We start from the raw sequence: 24,257 nt of genomic DNA, 5'->3' as shown, positions 1-24,257 counted from the left end.
TCATTAGAAATCTCTGCGTCATCTACATGTTGTTTGGGTGGTCCTCGGACAGTTACGTGTCGATCACGATGTTTCCCACGGCACCTGAATGTAACAAAAAGCTCTTAAGTGACAGAGCAGAGGCAGAAAAGCGGCAGGGAGCTGCCAGCATCGTCTCATACCGTCGCTGGACAGAAAGGTGTGAAAATGCAATTTCTGTATAAATCATAGAGTTAACCCACGGATACTGTATTATTTTTATAATACTGTCACAATTAAGCTGTTTACATAGCTACATCCCTTTGTTGTGTTTGGCAATAGGGCTGCGTCAAGTTACGTCGCTACATTAGCTAGCTAGCTGTTAGCATAGTGGTGCTAGCCGTTGCTATGTAATGCTCGATAGTGGAGGGTAGCTACAGCTAAATTAGGCGAGCTAGCGTTAGCTTGCCGGTTAGCTTCTCGTGTCATCTATAAACCGTAATTAGTAATTGTGTAATAACTTAAAAAATGTGATTGCTGTTGTGGAAATATCATATAAATGATTATGCTTCGGGAGGAAAGATACACGGTGGCTGCTTTTGAATGTACTGCTCCTCTGGTCGTTTGACAGCTCCGTGCCCGCGGAGATATGGAGACGCCGGGGAGAATAGCAGCCACACCGGACGCTCTGGACTTCACGGTGGAAAACGTAGAGAAGGTGAGTGTTTGCGTTAGTTATGCCCAATCACCACCGTGCCATCTGATCCATTGTTGAGGTTCGTGAATTAAAGAAACGCTTGTGTTAGAGACATACGACTTGACTTGAGAGAAAAGAACTCTATTTACATTTCAGCCACATAATGTTACGTACTGTGATACTTTTTACAATAATGACTTCCTCGAGGTAACGATGTGTTTAGGAGTTGTAGCTTACCCAATCGTGTCAAGTTTGTTGACAATTTCAGCGAACAATTAGATGGAAGCTTGATAATTGCATCCTGCAAGCTACTGACAGTATCTGCCACTGTACACACGCTAAAAAAAACCCATAACAAATCTTATTTATATTGGATATACTTGGCCTTGGTCTGTGTAAGTGTGTGCGCGCGCGTGTTGCACGGCAGTGTTGACTGCCAGGTTGCTGTGATGAATCTCCTTGCTGGGTGGTTGCTGACTCGGACATGAGAGGATGGGTGGGGAGACAATGGAGAGGATGAATAGCGTGTGAGAAAGGTGCTCAGTGAAAGAGCAGAGCTGATGTGATGAGCTGTAGAGGGGGGTGAGGTGAAGGAAGTGCCAGTAAAGAAAGGAGTGGAGGTGAGGAGGTTGGCACTGCGACAGAAATGATTAAGGGCAGGTCTGAGGGAGAGATCCATATTCCTGTGGGGGAAATGATTTGACCTGATACTGTTTCTGGTATGATAACAGAGGAAGAAGAATGGCAGTGTGCATAGTCCTGTCTGTACTGGGAGAGTGCTGCTGTTGTTGTTGTTGTTTTTTATGTAAAACTGATGAAGAAAACAGTACATTGTACTTTTATTTGGATCACATGAACTAAAGTCAAAGAAAACTTCCCTACATGTTTAATAATGTAAGTCCATATATGTATAATTAATACAACGGGGAGGGTCATATATAGTTTATGATCTTTGAAACTAAATTTTTGTGAAAGCGACATACACTTAAGTCTGTCTATTTTTCCTTGGATTTCAGTGTTTAAGAGTCCAGCTACAGTGGTTGTGAAACCTTTCTTGTCAAAATAACCCAAGCAAGCAAAGCTGCTGTATAATATTTCTCGTAAAGTGATCTGATCAGAACGTGATGACTCATTCAATAGTCTAAAAACAGGTCATTGGTTGAACAATGATATTATTTTGTATTTAATTCCCAAAAGATTTGAAGGTGTTTAGGAGCATCATCTTGTTTGTTATTGTACATGTCAGAATGACATACTTTACTTCTAATTGTTTGGACTTGTGTTGGGTATTGTACGGAGTTTAGGTTGCAGACCTTGTGACAGCTTGCATCCAGTCTGTTCCAAGTAGACTGTCAGTAATCTCATTAAGTGAGCCAATATATCAAACAGCATCTGAAATGGCATTTTATATGACAGCTATGAGCTCCTTTGTTTTTAATCTCAATGTGCATGCAGTAAGATTATTTATTTTCTGAATGGATTGAAATGCTTTCTCTCATTTTTATTCATTCAGATAACTTGGCAGCAATGACACTTAGTTGGCTGTGAAATCATTAACACCGTTTGAAACGGTTCCAGCCACAGATAACTATGCGTACCTTCAGCAGACCCACGATGATGCTTATTAATGGTGGGGTTTTGGGGAGTGTGTGTTTGTTGCATACATGGCAGAGGAGATGATGGTTCCTGGTCCAGTCTTTCTATGTGTCCAACAGAAAGTTCTTTGTTCAGTATTGGGTCTGTGAGACAAAGTGCCACATTGTCAGTACTTTGTGTGTATAATGAAGGGGTTCTTACTCTTCAATACATTTCCGCACAACTGTACTTGCCAAGATCGTGATTGCAGAGGAAATTCCGAGCTTTACACTGTGTTGTCAGACGATGTGATGTTAGGATTTTGGAATTTTGTAAATTTCCCTCAAGACGAACAGTCACTTTATTATCAGAAAGATGCTCAACACAGTTCTGGGTCAATTCTGCCCTGAATCTTGTTCCATGGCACTTGTAAAGGGGGGACTTTCTGTTACCGTAACTATCCGAAATCACGCCACTGCCTACATAGGATGCTTCTCATGGGAGCCAGCCACGGTCCACTCAGTACTGCTTAGCTCTCAGGCTCTTGAACTGTGATGCACTTTTGCAAATTGGAAACTGAAAGTAACATTAAAAGAACATGTCTGTAACACCGAGTCTTAATTATTAAGACATTTTAGAGATTACGAATCAGACTGTTGGCTAACATTTTCTGGAACAATGTGAGGCAGTAGAATCAATCACAGAAAGATGAGGCATGATGCATAAAGTGGCTTTTTGATAGTAGAGAGGGATGGTACATTTACATCTGGTTATTCACCAGTTTATGTAAAACTCAATGTGAGTTTCTTGTAGGTTATACAATCCACACATGTACTTGTGTGAGTGTATTTGTCAGTTTTTATTTCCATAGTTTTGGAAATTGTCTCATATCACCTACAACTGCAGGTGATCGTTCTGTTTGCTGTGCTCATGTAACTGAGGTTTGGAAGTTGAAACACTTGTAAGGAATCATTTTCTCTTCTTGTACTGTGATTTCATCACTATTGGCAACATCATGCTATTCTTAATTTCTGCCTTGGCAGTGTGCTGTCAACAGCCACCCGCGCACACTCTCACACAAACTATTGTTCTTTGTTCCCTCATTAATCATCATCTCTTAGCATGTCTGATTCTCACAGTTGGAGCACAATGTCATGATAGGCCAGTGATGCAATGAGGCTTTCTGCATCGCTGTTTCGTTTATACACTAATGTGGGTTCAGGTTTGTGCTTATCGAGGATATGAGGAGAGGAAGATTTCAATCTCTTGTTTTTTTTTCCACATCTTTCTGCTCCTGTATGTCTAAATTGAAATTAATTTAAAATAAACCATATTCCAGGACAGTGACCCCTCAACTGATTTTCCTTCATATTTTGTATTTAGATGTCTTCTGTAGTGTAGATATTGTAAAGTTCTTTGCTAACACAGCTCAGGTAATACACTGTAGTTATTCCCCTGGGTTTGATCGCTAAAGAAGCGCATACTTCTAAAGCTGTAGTTGTATGCCAGAGCAGATTGTGAATCTGTGAATATTTTCACCGCTTGGATCCCTGCCTTCTCCATTCGGAAAAGAACTCTAGAGGAGGCTAATGACCTTTGGCGGTTTCTGCCAGGAGCGTGCCATCCTCAGGTGATGCCAGGTGGTTCAGGCAATTATTTGATTAAGCTGCAAGTCAAGTCAAAAGCTGGTGTTTCTATGGATATATATAGTTGTTGGTTTTTTTTTTCATGTTACAAGAACCGGTTACTGCCAGTTAGTGTAGGCAAATGTTAAGTTGTCTGTTGTTGTTGTTTAAATACAAAAAAAAAAGCCAGGGAATAGCTCTTGGTGAGAAGACTAAAGCGGCAAATTGAACAGACTGTTTGGTGTCTTTGTCCTTAATAGGAAACCTCAGAAGGAGACACAACACTGTTTGAGATTGGATAAGGAGAGGTCTGCAGCAGCACAGTGGACTGTGGCGCGATAATGATCTGCTGCTGCTTTGAACTCTGATATCACACCCTCGTTTACAGATGGAGCAGAGTGGAGCTGACTAACAAACCATTCTAATGCTTATGCATTTTAGATTGAAAGCATGATAACGATCCATAGAAAACCCGGCCATATCTTAGCAGAAAAACACATTCATATTTCACGAGCTATGATGTTTTAACCCCATTATGCGCTATTTTAAACTGCGCTATTTTAAACTTATAGTCTGTTTTTAGTCAGTGGGTCTTTTCCTTAAAATACCGAAACTGGAGGTTGATAAAAGTATAGTACATAGGTCTGCTGTCAGTCAATAAACCAATGCTACACACATGTTATATGTTCCGTACCTGTTCCACATATTATATGAGATACAAATGCTATCTGACTCTGCAGACAATCAGCTCATTGACACCAAGCCAGCCTTGTTCAGAGACTCGCACAGTAAGTGGGGACAGAAAATTGCGCTGGATAATGGCAGACATGGAGGGAACATAACCTGATACCGTGCTTCCAGTGGTATCGATGTTATATTGATGTTCATTTTTGCACTTGCTGTTGTATCATTGCACTCAGTGACCCTGATTTCTTCGCAATTTGATTCTTCTCTTGTTACACAAAGTAATGTTTTCTGATGAGGGGAGGTGTTGATCAGAGTTGAAGATTAAGAGTGGAGGGATGAAATGAAATTGGATCGAGGAGAACAAGATGCGGAGATGAAACTGAGGGATAGACTGGTGGTTGAGGTGTTGGTTTGAGCAGTTTTCAGTGGTGGAATTCAAAAACCGGAAACTCGCTGGATGGATTTTTTATTTTTTTTTTCTTTGGAGCTTGTGAGACACTTTGTGCTGGAAGCCTGTTGTTTTGTGTGCATGTGTGTGTGTGTGTGTGTGTGCATGTGTGTGTGTGTGTGTGTTTGTGTGTGTCTGTGTGCGTGTGGAAGATACTGAATGAAAATTAGATATACATTTTTACAGACTAGTGCCTAAAACCTTGGCAGCATTATAGGTTGTCTGTTGAACTGATGCTAATTTTCTTCTTGTTTTATTTCTCTCTCTCTCTCTCTCTCTCTCACACACACACATTTAATCTTTTTTTTTATTTATTTCTCTATAACTCACTCCTTCTTGACCTCTCTGCACTCAAGAACTCAAATTATTCAGAGCTGCGCTTCACAGTGCTGTTTTCAGGTCATTGCTTTTTGTGCACTCTGGTTTTGAGAGTGATATGTCTACTATGTGTTTGTGTGTGCTCTTTTCCAATATAACCAGCTCTTTCTTACAAGCAAGAGCTCCAAGGGCTGTGGTTGTTTTCTCTTAGCAAGTCTCTTTTTTTTTTTTTCAGACACCCACCATATGAACTTTGTTTAGTGTGGTTGCTAACATTTCTCTCAAGAACTTTGTCAACACAGTTCAACTCCTGTGTTGTTCTGCCATCCACTGATTGAATTTGTCTGACTGTTCTGTCTTATTTTTTTTTTCTCTCCTCTTCATTTCTAGGCCCTCCACCAGTTGTATTATGATCCTAATATAGAAAACAAGAATCTGGCCCAGAAATGGCTCATGCAAGCCCAAGTCTCGCCTCAGGCATGGCAGTTTTGCTGGGCCCTACTGAGCCCAGATAAGGTATTGGATACACACACAAATACACACTCAAACCCTGGGGGGAAAAAACAAAACAAAACAAAAACACTTGTTTCATCTGCATCTGTCTAACATTCTCTCACAGGTACCTGAGATCCAGTACTTTGGCGCCAGCGCTCTTCACACTAAGATCTCTCGGTACTGGTCAGATATCCCCACAGACCAGTATGAGTCTCTGAAGAGCCAGCTGTTCTCCCAGATTGCCTGCTTCTCCTCTGGCTCCAAGATGGTGCTCACCCGTCTGTGTGTTGCGCTGGCCTCTCTGGCACTCAACACAATGCCTGAGGCCTGGCCTGGCGCAGTGGCAGAAATGGTGCGGGTGTTTCAAGAGGAGGGGGGAGGGGTGGATGGACGGGCACGCTGCCTGGCATTGCTGGAGCTACTCACTGTCCTGCCAGAGGAGTTCCAGACCAGCCGCCTGCCGCAGTACCGAAAGGGACAGGTATGTTCCCGGGTGCCGGTTTAAACGGTCTGGCCAGCTGTTTGATGTTTAAAGATTTATGTGAATTGATCTTCTCTCGTTCTTTTCATACCTATAGCCACTAGAATGAAGTCAAATCAGTTTTTCAATATATATTCCAATATATTTTCTGATCTACAATTTAATTTTAGATTGAATGTTTAAATCACTGTTTATGGGAATCAGATGTGTTTGACATTATTTGGGCTTTGTGGGAAAACAAATGTTTATACTCTGAGAAGTAATTGCTCCAAAACATGTTTCTGTCAGTGCAAAAGAAAACCAGAATCTTATCGGCATCATTGTAGATTCAAGATTCAAGAGGCTTTATTTTTCCCCAAGGGAAAATGCTGTGCAACAGTTATGGAACAAGGCGGGGGGAGTACTAAATAAAATAGACAAATAAGATAAAATAAAGCTAACATAAAATAACATAAGTAACTGAGTAGAATATGTGCGGTGTGCAAATAGCAGCCTCAATAAAGAAAACATTATGTACAAGCAAGTGATTAGGAGAAGTGTCATTGTAAAGTGGCATCGGGGAACCACTTCAGAACCACTTCAGATTAAGGCCAAATGACTCAGAGTCACAAAACAGAGAGAAATACTACTAATTAGTAATATGAGGCATTATAATCTTCGTTATCATCGCATGTCCAGGTCCGGGGAGCCCTGGGCCGGGAGTGGGGGTCAGTCTGTCCCTTACTGCAACAACTGCTTCAGCGGACAGATAGCCCGGGGGCAGTGAAAGCTCGCGTGCTGCGCTGCTTGTCATCATGGGTGTTGCTAGATGTGCCTCTCAATGAAAGTGAAGCCCTGGTGCACGACTGCTTCGGTGCCTTGTCCGACCCGGAGCTCTTCGACACAGCGGTGGAGGCAATAGTAAATGCCATCTCGCAACCTGACTCCCAAAGGTATGTATGTTGTCTGTTTGCCTGTACGCCACCCCCAAGAAAAGAGGGCCAGTAGAGAAAAATGGTGATAATATGGTATGAAAGCTTGTCATGTTCAGTGATCAGTCAGGAGGGACAAGACAGATGCATCAGCAAAAAACAAAAAATAGGATGGGTGGGTACTGGAAGGGCACCAGAAAAGGATGGATGGCAGAAAGGAAGGAGGGTATGAAACAGGGCAAGCTGACAGCCAGGGGGAGGAGAGCAGCATTTCTCGGTTGGCTGGTGTTGCTATGGTTACAGAGCTGGGGAGAGACGTCATCATGCCCCGGCTGATTCAGACATGGCAGGCACCCATTACCCCTCCCCTAGAGACAAAGCGGGCGGGGCTGACGGGACAGTGCAAAGAGAGGAAAGGATGCTTAGAGAAGGAAAGAGGGCAGAGAAGGATGGGAAAGTGTCCAAGAATAAAAGACTTGAACCCGCATACCTCAGCGCTCCGACACAGACAGGGGCATTGGACCTCTGAGGGTCTTTAAGGTTGTTGCTGACGAGTCCGTTTAAATACAATTACACTTCATACTGAGCAGATGGTCGGAAGAACATTAATGGCAGGGAAGTTACTCCAACACACAGCACAGTGCAAATGTTTTGATCCCAGGATAAGTTAGACGTGGGGTCTTTCTGAATCCTTTGCTATTTTCTGCTCTTTAGGTTCACTTATTTGTAACCTGCTGTTTCTCATGTGTATTTATGCTGGTGTTTGTTTGTCAGGTTCTCTCAGAGGTCTTGGCTGATTCATTAGTTTCATCTCTTGAGACTCATGTGGACACTGGTGCATTGTTTGATTACCATTTGAATATTGTGCATGTGTGTCAGTTGCTAAAAAATGAAACAAAGACAACTGAGTGGCTTGACATGAGATCTCTCTCCATCTTTGTTGGAAAGACAGTCAAAGCCAATATCTCTTTCATTTCCATAGGATCTTTTTCTGTCTGGTTTATCCATTACCCCACTCGGTCTCTGTTTCTTTGTGCTGTTTCTTTCCCCTTTCTCATCTCTCACCATCAGTACTAAGTCTACCTCCCTGTCTCTTGTTCTCTTTCTCTTTTTAAACACATTACAGTCAACTCATTTGGGGGGTTGCTATTGGTCCAGCTGCATCCTGTTGCCAGGCAACCCATTTCCCCTGTCTCAGAGTATTGCAGTAATTGCAGTGAGGGGCAGAGGCGGGGAGAGGGGCATTGGGGGAGGGAAGTTTGGGGGGAGGGAGAAGGTGGAACGATAAGGATGACACTAAAGGAGGAGACAGTGTAAATCAGCAGGATGGGAGCAAAGAATGAGATGATGAGTTAGTGAAGAGGAGACTGCAGCAGACAGTCTCGGTGGAATTTACAGAATGTCATCTCTTATGAGGGGAAATAGGGAAATGCATTCAAAACCATTCTGCCACTTTAATCGCATCACATACACACGAAGTCCTGCTTTCCCGAGCTAAGAGTGCATGACCTGCATCTGCAAGGCGCCTTATTAAAAATGTACAGTCCTCTGAGAGCACAAATGTACACGTACACACACACAGTCACACGCTCAGGAAAGTTAAATGCTGTTCCTGGCACTGCTCTTTGCGTAAGTCAGACACAGAAGTTGTAGCCCAGGATAGGCACAGGTATTGACATTTTAGATGGATGCCAGAGTCAAACACATTACACCTCAGCAGGGTGGAGCTCTCTCCAGAGGAGGGGGAATCTGCCTCGACTGCTGAACTAAGCACTTGCTTTCATCAGGCAGGACCATCAGGTTATTTTTGGCTTATAAGAAGACCAGAGAACAAGATCAAATTAGAGTAATAAATGTCTCCAGAACTGATCTGTTCTGTATTCAGCTCTCAGAGTATAAGGTTAATTTATCTGTCATTTCTTACAGACACATTTTTCCTTACCCATTAATGATCTACAAGGGATAAGCTATTTTTTAAACCAACATTTGAGCATCAAATGCACAGAACATCTGATTCTATGTTCTGTGATACAAGGATTTTCCACTTTTTGTGTAAATTGAATACGTTCAGGGTTAGCTTTTTAGCTTAGCTTTTTTTTCCCAAATGTTCATAACCTTGCTGTGTCATTGATAAATATTCATCAACCATGGCCAACGTCCTTATCGACATTCTTCTGAAAGATGAAGCACTTCCTGCATACCACAAACCCCCCTGGGACTCACATAGTATGGCTCGCATGTATAACACTCACACACGCACATAATCCTCTCTGTGACATTCAAGGAACGCACACGGCGTCCTTCATCTCTAAATGTCACTACTTCTGTTGCTGTCATTAATGGTGACTCAAGGAGTGATGCCTGATGCCGTCACATGTGCTGACTGGAGCAATGTGAGTGTCTGCATGAGTTTGTGTGCATGTGCTTCATCCAGAGTAAGGGAGGTATAAATGGTTGAGACGGCAGGAAGAAGACGGAATAAAAACTGACAACAGTTTAGCTATGAGAAGGAGCTTTGAATAGATTTTCTGGTTCCCTGGTAGCATGTAGGATGTTTTTGATGGATGTGTTTAATCAGAGTTTGACACTCTAAGATTTATATCTGATATGAAATAAATGCTTATCTTGGGAAGGGAGAATAAATATATCAACCTCGCTGTGAGCAGTATGAGTCAGTGTTACTTTCACCATTTGAGGTGCCATGGCCTTGCATCCTTAGAGTTTCTCTCCTGTATATTTTCTTTAAAACAAATTGTAGTTAAATGTTCCCAGCCCATGCTCGTTCATCACAGCGCGCGTTCATGCTCTTGGGTTATAGATATGTGAACACTTTGCTGAAATTGGTTCCTCAAGTCCTGGCCCTTCAGGAGCAGCTCAGAGAGGCCGTTCAGAATGGAGACATGGAGACGTGCCACGGTATCTGCCGGATCGCTGTCACACTGGGAGAAAACCACTCCAGGTGTGTGTTTGTAAATGGTATAAATACAGAAAGCTATTTGCTGTATAAAGTAGAACTGGTTAAGCTAATTTTATTGTAATGTAAACAAGTTATTCCAAGCCAGTCGTGCAGTGTACTCTCAAGTGTTTTCTGCTTTATACAGTGACAGCTAAATGCTCTGATTCTAGTTTGAATGTGGTTCACCAGCATTGTATAATGTCCAAATCAGGCTTTCCCTTTTTCTTTCTGTAACACTCATCTATGCCACTCTCCATAGGACTCTGCTGGAGCAGGTGGATCACTGGCAGAGCTTCCTGGCTTTAGTCAACATGATCATGTTTTGTACAGGCATCCCTGGCCACTACCCAGTCAATGAGACCACCAGCTCCCTCACACTCACCTTCTGGTACACACTGCAAGTAAGAAATCCTTAAATCAATGTCAAAGTAATATGACAGCTCTGGATCCCCTTTTCTACCAAAGCTGTTGCAGTGCTGGTTCGTAGTCTTTGCTTATCTTAGAAACAGTTTTCTTCCTCCTTCTTTCTAATAACTTTTTGAGCAGCAGGTTTAAAAAACAAACAACTGAGCCAGTGTAATCTGCAAGATCCATAATAATTTAATAGAAAGCTGAGCTTTAACATGGACATAGAATTGACACAGTCATGGAAGAACATGACTTCTTTGTTGCTTTTATTTTCCTCCTGTTTAATATCTATATTGCCACTTAGCTTTGTGGATGCATCGCATGGAGTGTTGTTCACAATCACCATTTTCACCTCTACCTCCCAAAGCAAATTAAGTCCCCTTGATATGGGCAAAAACTACCTCAGACAAGCTTGTATGTTTTTTGCGTATTAGTGGAAGTTTTTAACCACCTCCATTCACCTTTTCCATCTCCCAATTTCTCAACGCACATTGACAACAGCAATGAAACCCGGCTACTGTGCTCACCAGAGCAGTTTCTATTGGTCTGTAAGGTGCATTAGCTTTTTTTATGCCCCAGACATGAGACAAAGATGTCTGCCTCATGGTTGTTCCTCCTTTCTCAGGATGAAATCATGTCATTCGAGTCGGATAAGCAGGCAGTGTATCTTCAGGTCTACCGGCCTGTGTATTTCCAGTTGGTGGATGTTCTGCTGCACAAAGCCCAGTTCCCATCTGACCAGGAGTATGCATCCTGGTCCTCGGATGAAAAAGAGCAATTCAGGATTTACAGGTACATACGTTTGTGTTTTTGGCTGTGACTCTGTCTCTTTATGCTGCACATGCTGTGCTGTGTGCTGTTGACTTTCAGGGACTGCTAAGTGTTTCAGAAATTACTCCCTGACAGAATGATTGGTCAGCAAATGAGTGTGTTTTTCTCTAATGGACTCCCTTGCAGCTGAGGAGGCAAAACATTTTTGTCAAATAGATTAACAGATTACGTGCTCCTAACATGTCTGTCTGTTTCCGTCTGTCCTTCAGGGTGGACATCTCTGACACACTCATGTATGTATACGAGATGCTGGGAGCAGAGCTGCTGAGTAACCTGTACGATAAACTAGGGAGACTGTTGACTAATGCAGAGCAGCCTACCTCGTGGCAGGTGGGTGAAACAAACAAACAAATAAAGAACCGAATAAATGTGAGCTGTTTTCTGTTGCACAGGCGCCTGTACTGCAAAGTGTCTCTGCTCAACTCGAAATCATGACAAGCCTTTCTTTCTTTCTTTCTTTGAACTGTCAGTTTCTGCTTACAAAAACATTCTCCTCCTCCAGCACACAGAGGCTTTGCTGTATGGCTTCCAGTCCATAGCAGAGACGATAGATGTGAATTACTCTGACGTCATCCCAGGCTTGATAGGACTCATCCCCAGAATCAGCATCAACAATGTCCAGTTAGCAGACACAGTGATGTTCACAATAGGTGAGACGATACAGATTATGTCATAGTATTGCATGGAAAAAAAAGACACTGAACTGATGATCTCGGTTCAGGTGCTCTGGCAGAATGGCTGGCAGACCATCCAGTGATGCTCAGCAGCGTCTTGCCCTTGGTCTTACAAGCATTGGGGAACCCAGACCTTTCTGTTTCTTCTGTCTCAACACTCAAGAAAATCTGCAGGGAATGTAAATACGACCTGCCACCATACGCAACCAACATAGTAGCAGTTTCTCAGGTACAGTATTTTCACCTGTACATTGTAGCTAGTCACATATGAAAGCCGTTTATATTAGAACTGCCTCTTAATTACATTTAACATCTGAGGTGTTTCAGACTTTTTTGAAGTTCTTGTTTTCCAAAAATAACTTTTTAGCCTTGAAATAATTTCAGTTGCATCATTTTGGATTTATAATTTCAGCAATCACTCTTTGTTTTTTCCCCTTTAAGGAGGTGCTCATTAAGCAGATCCACAAGGTTAGTGTATGTTGTCTTACATTCACTCTGTTCCTGTTTCTTTGTTCAGACGTGGCTTTTAACATAGCTGCAGCCTGTAGTTTACTCGTGACATTATGTGTTGCTGCTTTATCCCTATAGATATCTTATCATGAGCTGGAGCTAACTGATTGCTTAAACTGATGCTAAATATCCGATCATCTCCTCCTACAGACAAGTCAGTGTATGTGGCTGATGCAGGCTCTCGGCTTCCTGCTCTCCGCTCTCCCTGTAGAGGACATCTTAAGGAACCTTCACTCTCTCATCACTCCTTACATTCAGCAACTTGAGAAGCTAGCAGATGAGACGGTCAGTGCAGAAACCAAAGCAAAACGGCACACACATGCACAAACACAGAGCAGGCACAGTTGGACTTTGGCCAGTAAGAACAGGCGCCGTGCCTCTGTGGTGTCACTGCAGTGGAACATTTCTCTGCAGGACCAGATTGGATTTGACCCTGCACTGTGGGCAAGTGACTCACATGGAAGTAACAAAGACTCATTTTCTCTCCTGAGAAAGCACATGCACACTTCTAGAGATGATTGTAAAATTCTAAAAATGAAAGTGCCTCCACAAATATACTTACTTTAGGTCATGCTTTTGTGCTTGTGAGCACACTGTTACTCAAAGGAGAATTCTTTGCTCTGCTTAAATGTCACATCTAATAGAGCTTTTCAAACTGTCATGCTGGTTGTTATAAATATGGAGCCCTAAAAATAGCTTGATATTTAGTCATTAGTCATTGTGGAACATGGAACAATTACTTTGGGTTTCTTTGTCTGCAGTCGATGAAGACTCTAGATGAGGTGAATAGAGCTGTCAGTTTAGATAAAGCGTTTTCATTTCTCTGCTTTTGTCTGTCTGTGTTCCTGTTTTACTTCCCCGCCATCCAGATAATCGCACACTGTCACCTTTTCTTCCATCACATATTTTCTTCCATCAAGTTTTATGTCGTTACTGCATTACACGACCAGAGGATCAGGAGTTGTGTCTGGAGCTGACCGAACCGTTGCACCTAGTGTGGAGACATTTGGATTATTGTTGGGGGTGTAAAGATGAAGCAGCACCAATCAGAATTTAAAAATATGATAATATTTGTATCCGGACTCCTTGAGCAGGATGTGCACACATACTCTTGATGTTGTAGGTTGAGTGAAGTGCAGGAAGAGGCATAAATCTAAAGAAGACAAAGAGCCACACCCTCTGACAGCCACATCTTTTTCCTTTGTAGTCTTTTTGCCATGTTACATCACCATGGAGACAGCTATGATTAAGCACTGCCAGTGGCACCCTAATTAATGTTTTCACCTTTGGGAGATGTGTGTGTGGGCCAGATATTACTTTATTCTGGGGACCTAAATCTGTTTACATGGTCACATCTAAAGTCTTCTCATGCAGACAGAAAGCAAGCCTCATTATGTAACACGTTACATTTTAGGGTCAAGACATGTTTTAAAGTTAGTTTAAGGTTACGATTGTCATGCAGAAGAATCTGCTGCCCTCCTCCAGCAGCTCCATCTCTTAACCCTCTCCTTGCAGACAAGTTTAGGGTTACATGTGCACTGTGTGCACGTGCTGTTGTCACTATCAGCTTCTCGAACTATAACTTGAATTGTTTTTTTGTTGTTTTTTTTATAAGTTTTGCTGATTAGTACTTATTCACTGTCATTTGCTCAATTTCATTTCTATGTAATGACAAAGAAGCCCCTTAAATGCATGAAAAATATGTAAATATCCATAAAAACTAACTTATTGTTAACTAATAGAAAAACTGAATATTTGTCATTACTGAATAGATGTTTTTGGGCATTAACATGTTAGCACCATATGTAAATACCTTGAATCCGCTTGAATAACTGTTTATCCAGTTCAAACTTGGGTAGCATGTCTTAAGATTTCTTTGTGAATATATTTCACGGCTGATGTTTCTGCACGTAACAATATTTGTGTTATAAAGTAAGTAAATTAGCCATTTAAAAGTAATCTGTTTTTCCTTTTTTTCTTTCTCCTTCAGCCTAATCCCTCCAATAAATTGGCGATCATCCACATCTTGGGGCTGTTGTCCAACCTGTTCACCACGCTCGACATTAGCAAGCAAGATGACGAGTCAGCAGACGGCTCTGCGCCACCTGTCAAAACCGCCCCTCCCCCACCTGGACCGAACCCGGTCAGTTACCACACACCATCATCATTCTCGGTTGAGCAAAATGAACGAGTACTTTGGCAACTTTAACAGCTGAATTTGTAGTTGGTAGATGTAGCCACGGAATTTTATATAATTATAAAGGCCATATAATGTGCTACACTTTGGTTTAGTAGATTTGAAAAGACATGCGGCCCTTGCAGCAAAATGAGTTCCATTCCTCTCAACTAGCACTGACTACATTTGCCATCTCTCACTGGAGGCATTAGTGTGGGCAGCAGGAGAACTTTGCACTGTCACTCAACCATAGTAATTCTGCTGATAGGCGTGCAGCCATGTAGAAATGTTGCCGTAGTACTTCTTCTTCTTTATGCATTTGGGTTCTCTTCATTTTGTTTTAAGTTCAATTTGAGTTTGTTTTCTGTGTCTAGGTGGTGGTGGTTTTGCAACAAGTCTTCGCTCTAATCCAGACAGTACTGAGCAAGTGGCTCAACGACTCGCAGGTTGTCGAGGTAAGTTGTCACGGCTTCTCTCATCCCACTCACTGCTTTATTACAAGTCCTCCACACATCTCAGTGCAATCTTGTGACGTCCCGTAGGCGGTGTGTGCCATCTTTGAAAAGTCAGTGAAGACTCTCCTCCATGAGTTTGCTCCCATGGTGTCTCAGCTAAGTGAGATGCTCGGGCAGATGTACAGTACAATCCCCCAGGCCTCAGCCCTTGACCTCACACGACAGGTACCCACTCAGCTTGTGCACATTGATGTAGTTTGCAGTTACATTAAGAAATATCTTGGGGTTTTGCCAGAGAAGGGTGTGTTGGAGCTGAGTAGCTACCCATTAGTAACTAATGAAGATTCATTGTAAGTTTGTACACATTCATCCGGAATAAGACGTATTATTTACAAATAGAAATGTTTCCATTTTAACCAGTTTGCTAATTAAAACTGACTAACAAAGTCAGAATCGAAGTTGAACATTTGCTTCATCTAAGCTAATTATTAATTAATTCTGAGTTCAGGTTAATAATCTGGTTAATAAGCACTTATATAATTTTCATGGTGTAGTGTAGCGTTTCTAGATAAATGTGTTATTAACCATCAGTATCTGGTTAGTATGCTGCGAGTGATGGTTCTGCCTTAACGATGAACCCGGTTTGTTGTGTGCGAGCAGGAAATAGCCTGGGTCTGATTTGTGGTCCTGCTGTTTTAGATGGTGCATATCTTCGCCAGTGAGACAGACCACTTCCCACCCATCAAGGCTCTGTTTGAGCTGGTTACCTCGGTAACGCTGTCCATCTTCCAGCAAGGTAGGGGTCCAGCAGGGATGGGAGTCTCAGTATTGTGAACTGCATGTTTCTGATCATACTTGATTTCACAGGGGTCCAAAAACAAATTTTAGCAAAGGAAAGAAAAAGATGAAGTTGTAAAAAAAAAAATATTAGGAAACATATTTGTTTAATTTTTCATGCACTACATTTATATTTCCTGTTGTGATTGTACTTGACTTTCTGCCACATTACCTTTACTCAAACAGCTCAGTAAGGGGACTATCGATAGGAAAATCCCAAAAGGTTAAGGGCCTCTTGACTGTCAGTGGACCTTTCACCGTTTGTCCTTATTACTCATTAATGTCAGGGGAGCCACGACGGCTTCTGTCTGCTCGGTTTGTTCTGGAGTTACTCTGAAACTAATATTTCATCAATGCAGACCTTTTTTTTTTCCCAGTTACTGTTGAATAAATCATTTTTCCAACTATTATGATTTGCTGTTAACATATGAAATCAACAAGTCGCTGCGTCTTTTGTTCGATCTTTGCTTATCCCGTTTCTTTATTCATTAATCTTCTATTTACATTTGCAAAGTTTTGGATGAGCTTACAGTTGCATCGTGTTGGACTGCATGTAATAGTGTGATTTTGTAAACTTCTGTAAAGGTGAATAATTCCACACCCATGGTCCAGCGTTTATCTTTACTTTAATTTGATTGAATCTGATATGGACATCAATGAGATGATCTCAGTCACTAAACTTGGCTTTGAGTGTTTGTACCAGGTCTGTCTGATGTTTCCTTTCCCTTTGTGTTGTCCCTGTTGTCCCTCCTATTTTCCTGCTTTGAATGGTTAAGTAATGGCTGCTTCTCCTGCCTCTAAACTCCTTTTTTTTCTGAGCAGGTGCCCTTTACTAGACAGTATCAGAACAGGATACAGTCACTTTACAGAGACCAATAGCTTATTCAGTCGGCTGACATCTACTATAGCAGGCAGGGCTAGCCAACACGTCCACAGCCGCTGCGGTGCTGGGATTAGTCAGGCTCTCCATCATAGCCCTCTGAATAAGCCCTGGATTTTCTCAAGGGGTTGTGATGTGTGGATGAGGATTGGAGAGGGGTATTGAGCAGGAGGCTTGTTTGGAGTCTGGGAACTACAAACATTTGTTTCTGTTTCCTTCTGTTTGAGCTCCTCTAACATTAGTCGTAAACCGTCGGAGTGAACTTGAGAGTCCGGAATCTCAATGTGGATTCTTCAGTTTGGAGGCTTTTACAGGGGATGTGTTTTTATTTGGGGATCATTCGCAGTCTGTTCCACCGTGCAGAGTTTTGTAGTCTGTGTCCAGCATAAGGCGGGTAGTGATGTCACCAACTATGCAAAGATTTGAGTGCGAGGGGAAACGTTTTGCTCGTTATTTAATCGTTATGTGGCTGGTGGTGTCTCACGGGAAGAAGGTTTAACTAAAGTGGGGGGGGGGTGTTCAGGTTTGGTGCCTCTTTTCCTCCAAACTGTAACAGTAACAGAGGTTTCTCCTGAGTTCCCACTCCAAACTCACCTTTGCTTTTTAGGTTTGTTCTTTTTCTCTCGTTACTTCTTTTTATTTGTTTCTCTCCAAACAGAACCATGTCTTTGTCTTCTGCCTGTTATTTGTTTTTGGTTGGTCTCTTCTTCCAAGACTCTGCCAAAGCTTCATATGCCCCCCCCCCACCCCTCCCCTTCGTTCCTTACTCACATGTAAATTATTTCAATGAAATATTTTTGAGTTCTCTTTTATTTCCACATGACTGTTGAATCTATTAAGTTGCTGTTTGTATATTATTCTTATTCTCTTATGATTTCTTAAGTTTCATCTTTATTATATTATAGGACCCAGGGATCATCCTGATATTGTTGATTCATTTATGCAACTCCAAGCTCAGGTGTGTTTTTGGTTTCTTATTTCATTCACTTTGGGTTTCTCTCTCTTTCTCTCTTTTTCTGGTTTCTCCCTCTTTCTCTGTCCTTTTCTCTCTTTACCTCTCTCTATTCTTTGTTACTGGGCCCTAAAGTGTCCCATCACAGGCGAGGCAGTGGAATGAAACACTCGAGGGACATGTTTGAAAAGGGGAGATTTTTCTCTCCTCAAACACTTTTGACTCGAACAGTCGCCTCACCACACAAACGTGGTCTTGAGGCTTATGGAGGGTTTTCATTTAATCTTCAGAAATCAGCCTAATTAGTCTTATATTCTCATTACAACAAACAGAAGTGTTGATGACACACAAATCCTTATCTTGGGTGTTGATTATTCTTTCATGTAAAACAAATACGTCTCTGAGTAGTATGGACTCTGGCAGAGACTCCTCCTGGCCTCTGTTCAACTGTTCTGCTTGTTCTCACTAACATAATATTGTCATCACACAATATGTCCTACTTTAGGAAGAGGATTGCATTTCTATGATAAATTGAGTTTTAAATGTGACAGAAATGCTCATCCTTCCTGTGCAATCCTTTGATTATGCTGTTTAAAGAATAGAAGATGAGCACTTGTGTGAAAATGACATATTTGGCACAAAAATCTACTATTTGAAATGTTACAAATTCTCCATCGTTTCTACAAGTTCATCATCAGGCAACATTTGCTCCCGAGAAAGACATCAAAACACTCAGAGTCTTAAAAGAAACATGTTTAAGTTGACACTTCCCTCTCAGAAAATGGTGCAACAGCAAGAGTGTTGGCATCGTGGTCCAGGTGACTGTTTAGTCTCTGAGCCCTGTCCTCCTCTGAAGTCATTCCAGCCCAGAGCCAATCAGAGCCCCAATGAATTAATATTCAACTAATATTAATCAGTCCAAACAAATTGGCTGATGGCTCTTTTGTTTTATATTTTTGTCCTTCGTCTTCATTCTTCCTTTGTTTTCTATCTTTGGATAGATCTGACCTTCATCTCTCTCCCTCTCCCTCTCTCCCTCTCTCCTCTCCTCCATCCTGAATGAGTTCATTATTATGAGATGAGTTGTCTTTATCTGCACATGTTAATTACTTACACACTTCTGTTGCATATTCTGTCCAGTCAACCAAAAAAGTAAAGATGTTTCAAATATAAGAAGCAAAGCCAAAACCACCATTGCCTTTAGTTTGACTTAAGTTTCAAATGATTTCAAAGTTTGATTTTTTGCAATTTGTTTGTTATACCTGCTCAGTTCTGCATTGGAGGATCTGTGTACGAGTTTGGATAAAGTTTTTCCTAAACAGATGGAGAGAGCACTATAGCCTGGTAGGCAGATCTGGTCCTTTGTTTCCGTCAGATCCGACTACCAGGCTTAGCGGGCACTGTTGTTAGCATTATTTCGAAGGAGCTTATGCAGTGGAATGTGGTGAAGAAGTATCGACTGGATCAGGCCGACAGAAACATACTCCGTTTAATGCCTTTATCTGCCTCGTAGGCCCTCAAACGGAAGCCCGATTTGTTCTTGTCCGAGAGTCTTGACGTGAAAGCAGTGTTCCACTGTGGTAAGTGTGCACGAGCTTTACACAAACGCACACCCCTGCACTCTATTGTCTGTGGTGTTCTGCAAAGATCTTTGTGAAATGCGTGGCTGTCAGTACAAAGTGCACTCTGTAAATGTTTGACACTGGCCCTCAGCACTTTCTGTCTCCCTCTCCCATCTCTAGGAATTCTGTCACTCAAATTTCCCGAGGCCCCGACAGTCAAGTCAACGTGCTTGTTCTTTGTAAGCAAACGTGCAACTGAAACCTTGCGAGCATGATTATTAATATTGTGTCACCCAGTTTTTAAATGTGATGATTGTCTGTGTTTGTGCCTTAGACTGAACTGCTACCCCACTGCTCAGATGTGCCTCCTGTAGCCAGAGTTATGCAGGAGGATGGAAAGTTGTTGGTACAAGCTGTGCTGGAGGTGAGAAGCAACGCCTTACGTGTCGCATCACTGTTCTTGTAGTTTGCCGTGACAACAGATAGAAATGGCTTTATCTGTCTTTAAAAGCAGCCGTATTCAGTCATGCAGCAATGATCACTTTTGTGTTAGAGGGTTCTGTATATTCCATATATATGTATTATTTTTTCAAGTGTGGCAGCGTCTTATCAGCAGTAGACAGCAGTCAGAAATCTCTCAGTTTGGAGAATCAGAGGAATTCTGATGAGGGACCTAATCTAACAGCGACATTTAAAACAAGTCAAAGCTTAAAAATGTCATACAAGCAATGGAATGGATTATTCTTTCCTAAAGAAAGAGAAACTTCTATGAGACTTCAATCGGGACACAAACAGCTTGGGTCTAACTGAACAAGTGCACCATTGTTATCAGTTCTTGCCAACAGTCAAAAACTTACTGACCTTTATAGTGCAGTGAGCTGTAAGTGGTCAGAGTTTAAAAGTAGTTTATTTTGCTTTTGCTAATCTGAGCATCTTTGCTACAGAAAGAACTTCACTTATGTTCTGGCCAGCTTCCAGAAATAGTGACACACGATTTCTCCACTTGTCTCTGTGGTAAAAAAAATTAAAAAACTGAGATTGCACCAGAACAAAATGACATCAGTTTTATATTTTCTCAGCCCACAAACATTCCGGCTCAACCTTTATCACGTGATGGAAACGAGACGCGACATAAATGTTGGTCACGTGATGATGACTATAATTAAATGATATAATGCAATATTGTTGATGAATAAAAACGAGACTAAATGGGATTTACAAAATAAAAAATCTGCTAAAATGTCTCTTCATTTTCATTGACTAAAATGAGACGAGACAAAATGTTATAACGTTATTTCGTCTCGTTTAGTCGCGTTGTAATTATTATTTTGGAGTATTTCTGTTTCCTGTGTCTCACTGCGCATTCGCAGGCAAAGTCACTTTCTCACCTCGCTCGCAGCATTAATAAGAATATGCAGCTGCGGTGGGGTGACACACAACCAATTGACACAGAGAGAGGGAGCGATGGGGTTCGTCATTACTTCTAAAATGTTTGGTTGGTAAAATAAATATGTTGTAAATTCAAATCAGATCGTCTTCCGTGTCTGGAATGGATGTATTCTTGAGTCTATAAAGTCACAATAATATGATAATAAGACAACCTTGTTTGAATTGTGAAATAGGTTTGGCTAAAAGAACATTTTGGTTTCATCTATCCTACACTGACTGGGTTAAATAGAATTGCATTACTAAAAAGAGACTCATTTTCGTTGAGTAAAACTAGACAAAAACAACACGAGTAAAAACCGTCTCCTCTGTGGCCCACTTGTTAGTAGCTCTTGGCTCAACTCGCCCATCAGAACTTCTCCCTGAGTGCCGTCTACTGTAAGCAAGACACCAACTACATAAGTACTGAACACATCCCCACTTCATACAGAAAAAGCCCCCAAAATATCCCCTTTAATATTTTCTCACAGCTTCACGCCAGTAACTGTAACAGTGCCACGGTGCGTGTGCATCAGTCGCACAATACAGATCGTAGCATGTCATGTTGCTATGGTAAATCCACAGTAGTTTAATGCAGTAGGCTTGGAGCTCACTTTACTACAAGTTGAGGTCTGGTGAGGAGCTGGTGGACTCTTCTTGGCTTTTTACAGACAAGGCTTTCTTGAATTTATAGGAGTTTGAAAAGCTTTCACTTCTCCTGGGTTCACTGCCTCTGTGTTGTTATCTGTTAATGTGTGAGGAGAGGCTACTGTACAGCTGTGTGCCGTAAAAAGCTTGTCATGTTGACAGTGATGTGTAAATGATATGAAGCTGTGCACATTTGAAAGGGATTTCATTAAAATCCATTCCTTGGATCTGTCCAGGGCATCGGGGGTGGGGCATCCCGAAGTCTCATGGACCAGTTTGCAGAAGTGCTGTTCAGCCTAAACAAGCACTGCTTCTCTCTGCTCGCTGTGTGGTTGAAAGAGGCACTGCAGCCTCCAGGATTCCCGTCGTCACGCATCACAGTGGAGCAGAAAGACAACTTCTCACAGCAGATACTCAGGTAACAAAGATGGATGGTTTTTTTCTTTTCACAATTTGCTCGACCACATCAGTGCTTCTAACGCACACTAAATGGTTTGTACTTGCCTCTCTTTTCTCCTCTCCTTCCGTCGTGCAGAGAAAGAGTGAACAAAAGGAGGATGAAGGACATAGTGAAGGAGTTCACACTACTGTGCAGAGGTCTCCATGGTACAGAGTACGCTGCTGAATACTGAAACTCGCCCTTTGAACTCTCCCCTAACCGTGACCTCTGCCCTCAGCGCAAAACAGCCGGACACCACAGCGACACAGTTCTCTCCAGCCCCTTAAAGATATCATGAAATGATTGTAACGACAACCCACCCAGTCGCAGGACAGAACATGGAACCATTCCAGCACAGACCTGCCGTCGGATCAGCAGACAGACTTTGAATCTTTGGTGGCTTCAGAGAGGCCAGCCTCTCTGCTCCAGTGATTCTTTTCTCTGTTATAAGATCGATTGTCTGTCTCTCTCCTTCCTCTCTTCTCTTCTTTAAAGGTGTTTTCGTTGGAAGAACTTTGAGCAGCACACCCAGCATGCTGCCTCGCGCCTCCTTCTATCTCTGGCTTGTTTTGCCTTTCTGGATCTTCCTGTGGTTTCTAGGTTGTTTCCTGGTGATTAGCATCCATATGAAATGGTAGTGGTATCGTACGTAGCTACTTGACATTATTTTTCAAATTAAATCAAATGAATTATCTAAATGTATATGTATGCACATATAGAAAGAGGGTGATTGTCAGTCCTGCTGCTGCTAATGGGAAGAGAGAAGGACCAAAGTGAAGGAGGGGATTCTGCTGGAAGAATTACATTTACTCCACAATGTCTATTCCTACTTATACCCCTGATGTCTCTGCATTTGCCAAATTATGAATTCTTTTGTGAATTTATATATATTTTTTTTAAATAAAGGCCTTTTAGGGGGAATGAGTGGACAGAGAAGGCTGAAGACAACATAACATGGACTAAAAACAGATTTCTTGCCAAGCCCTCTATGTGTGGGGCTGTACCTCATGTACATAAACCGCCCCCGACCCCCACCCTCCCCAGTCATACTGCAGTCTCCTCGGGTCGTAGATGCAGTGGTCCCTAAGTCTAAAGCAGGACTGCCAAGAGTGATGATCTTAGTAATTGGCAGAAAGGTGACAAAGCTGCTGAGAAGCAAGCAGAGCTTTTGGAGGGATTGATTATCCTGGCGATGGACTGCTTAGTCACTGTACTCGTGCAAAAATATTAATCAAGTTGTGCATATTAACAGTTTATGCTGAACACTTTTGTGTATTTGAGCGAATGCGTGTGTTCATACTTGTATGTATGTATGTATGAGAGGCTGGGTGTGCACAGATGTATCTTTTTCCACTTGTTCAGTGCTCTTATATCGGACCTACAGTACAAATGTATAATTTCCTCCTGTCTTTTATTCATAGAGCCCATTCATTTCTTCGCACCGCACTCACTCACGCGGCCCTCAGAAAGACTGACCCGGCACGTCCAGTATTTCACCTCTCACCAGCAGCCACACTCATCTATGCCACCCCCTTTACCATGTAGATAATCCAGACTCATCTGATACTGACACCAACTACTGCTGTTAACTGAATGCTTGTGAGCAAGCTGCCCAGAATCCTCCCTCATCTGGGTTACTGCCTTGGAGAGGACCAAGAAGGATTAGAGAGTTGAGTGACAAAATATAAGACCCCCAACTGAGAAAACTAGTCCACACCGACATTCTGTTAGTCATCCATTAAACCCGAGACATTCTTGGTGAAGTGATCCGGCTGTAAAATACACTGTCTTGTGAATCAGCAGTGCCTGCTGACATCTAATTACACTCAGCATCGAAATGTACTTTGTGGTCTCTGATAAAACTTTATCTCAGTCTAATCCTTCTGTCTTATCCGAGGTGCCTGCAGACATGTAGCATGTATGTGTTTTGGGTGGGTGGGGTTGAGGGGAGAGATTTGCTCAGTGTGTGAGAAACTGCAGAAAGATGCGATTTTTTTAGAACGAGACCCAAAGCAGGAATCAAGCTGGAAGTGTGCTGTTGTGCTTCAGTTTGATATGAACTGTGAATGTCTTGAGTTCAACACTGATCCCTGGTCTGTTTTGTGGTCTTACTCTGAAGTGAGAAGGTGAACGGTGTTTGTCACAGTTCAATGAAAGGAGTTGTAGGTGGAGGAGGAAGAATGGGAGGTATCGAATGTACAGTGGTTTATTTTACTTTTTGTTTTTTTGTTTGTTTTGTTTTTTGTACCTTGGCTTTAATTTATTAAATATATCTAAGACTGCAGCTCTTTTCTGTGTGGGAGTTTTTT

General features: G+C 42.0%; 1 protein-coding gene across 3 annotated transcripts; it reads left to right on the top strand.

The window, feature by feature from the left end:
• Positions 1 to 76: 76 nt before the first annotated feature.
• Positions 77 to 24,232, top strand: LOC140312146 (importin-13-like). Of its 3 annotated transcripts, XM_072389833.1 has the most exons (24): positions 77 to 178; positions 590 to 676; positions 5,699 to 5,824; positions 5,928 to 6,284; positions 6,963 to 7,216; positions 10,014 to 10,154; positions 10,411 to 10,552; positions 11,185 to 11,351; positions 11,600 to 11,720; positions 11,893 to 12,040; positions 12,112 to 12,293; positions 12,506 to 12,532; positions 12,725 to 12,859; positions 14,565 to 14,717; positions 15,125 to 15,205; positions 15,293 to 15,430; positions 15,905 to 16,001; positions 17,828 to 17,880; positions 19,388 to 19,454; positions 19,617 to 19,675; positions 19,771 to 19,860; positions 21,746 to 21,927; positions 22,045 to 22,115; positions 22,187 to 24,232. In XM_072389833.1, exons 2-24 carry the CDS (start codon positions 608 to 610, stop codon positions 22,249 to 22,251), a joined length of 2,925 nt encoding a protein of 974 aa, XP_072245934.1. In that variant the 5' UTR covers positions 77 to 178; positions 590 to 607; the 3' UTR covers positions 22,252 to 24,232. The 3 variants fall into 3 exon arrangements, with proteins under 3 accessions (XP_072245934.1, XP_072245935.1, XP_072245936.1); XM_072389834.1 differs by having other exon boundaries at positions 22,045 to 24,232; XM_072389835.1 differs by lacking the exons at positions 17,828 to 17,880; positions 19,771 to 19,860; positions 21,746 to 21,927; positions 22,045 to 22,115; positions 22,187 to 24,232.
• Positions 24,233 to 24,257: the final 25 nt, after the last annotated feature.

The sequence above is a fragment of the Leuresthes tenuis genome, unplaced genomic scaffold (assembly GCF_036924035.1).
Source record: "Leuresthes tenuis unplaced genomic scaffold, fLeuTen1.0.hap1 SCAF_7, whole genome shotgun sequence".
Taxonomy (NCBI): domain Eukaryota; kingdom Metazoa; phylum Chordata; class Actinopteri; order Atheriniformes; family Atherinopsidae; genus Leuresthes; species Leuresthes tenuis.
This window is presented reverse-complemented; position numbering and strand designations above follow the sequence as displayed.

Coding starts and splice junctions, on each gene's coding strand:
- LOC140312146 (XM_072389833.1), top strand. CDS start 608: ATGGAGACGCCGGGGAGAATAGCAGCCACACCGGACGCTCTGGACTTC. Junction 11,352..11,599: donor GAGCAATTCAGGATTTACAG/GTACATACGTTT, acceptor TCTGTCCTTCAG/GGTGGACATCTCTGACACAC. Junction 11,721..11,892: donor AGCAGCCTACCTCGTGGCAG/GTGGGTGAAACA, acceptor CTCCTCCTCCAG/CACACAGAGGCTTTGCTGTA.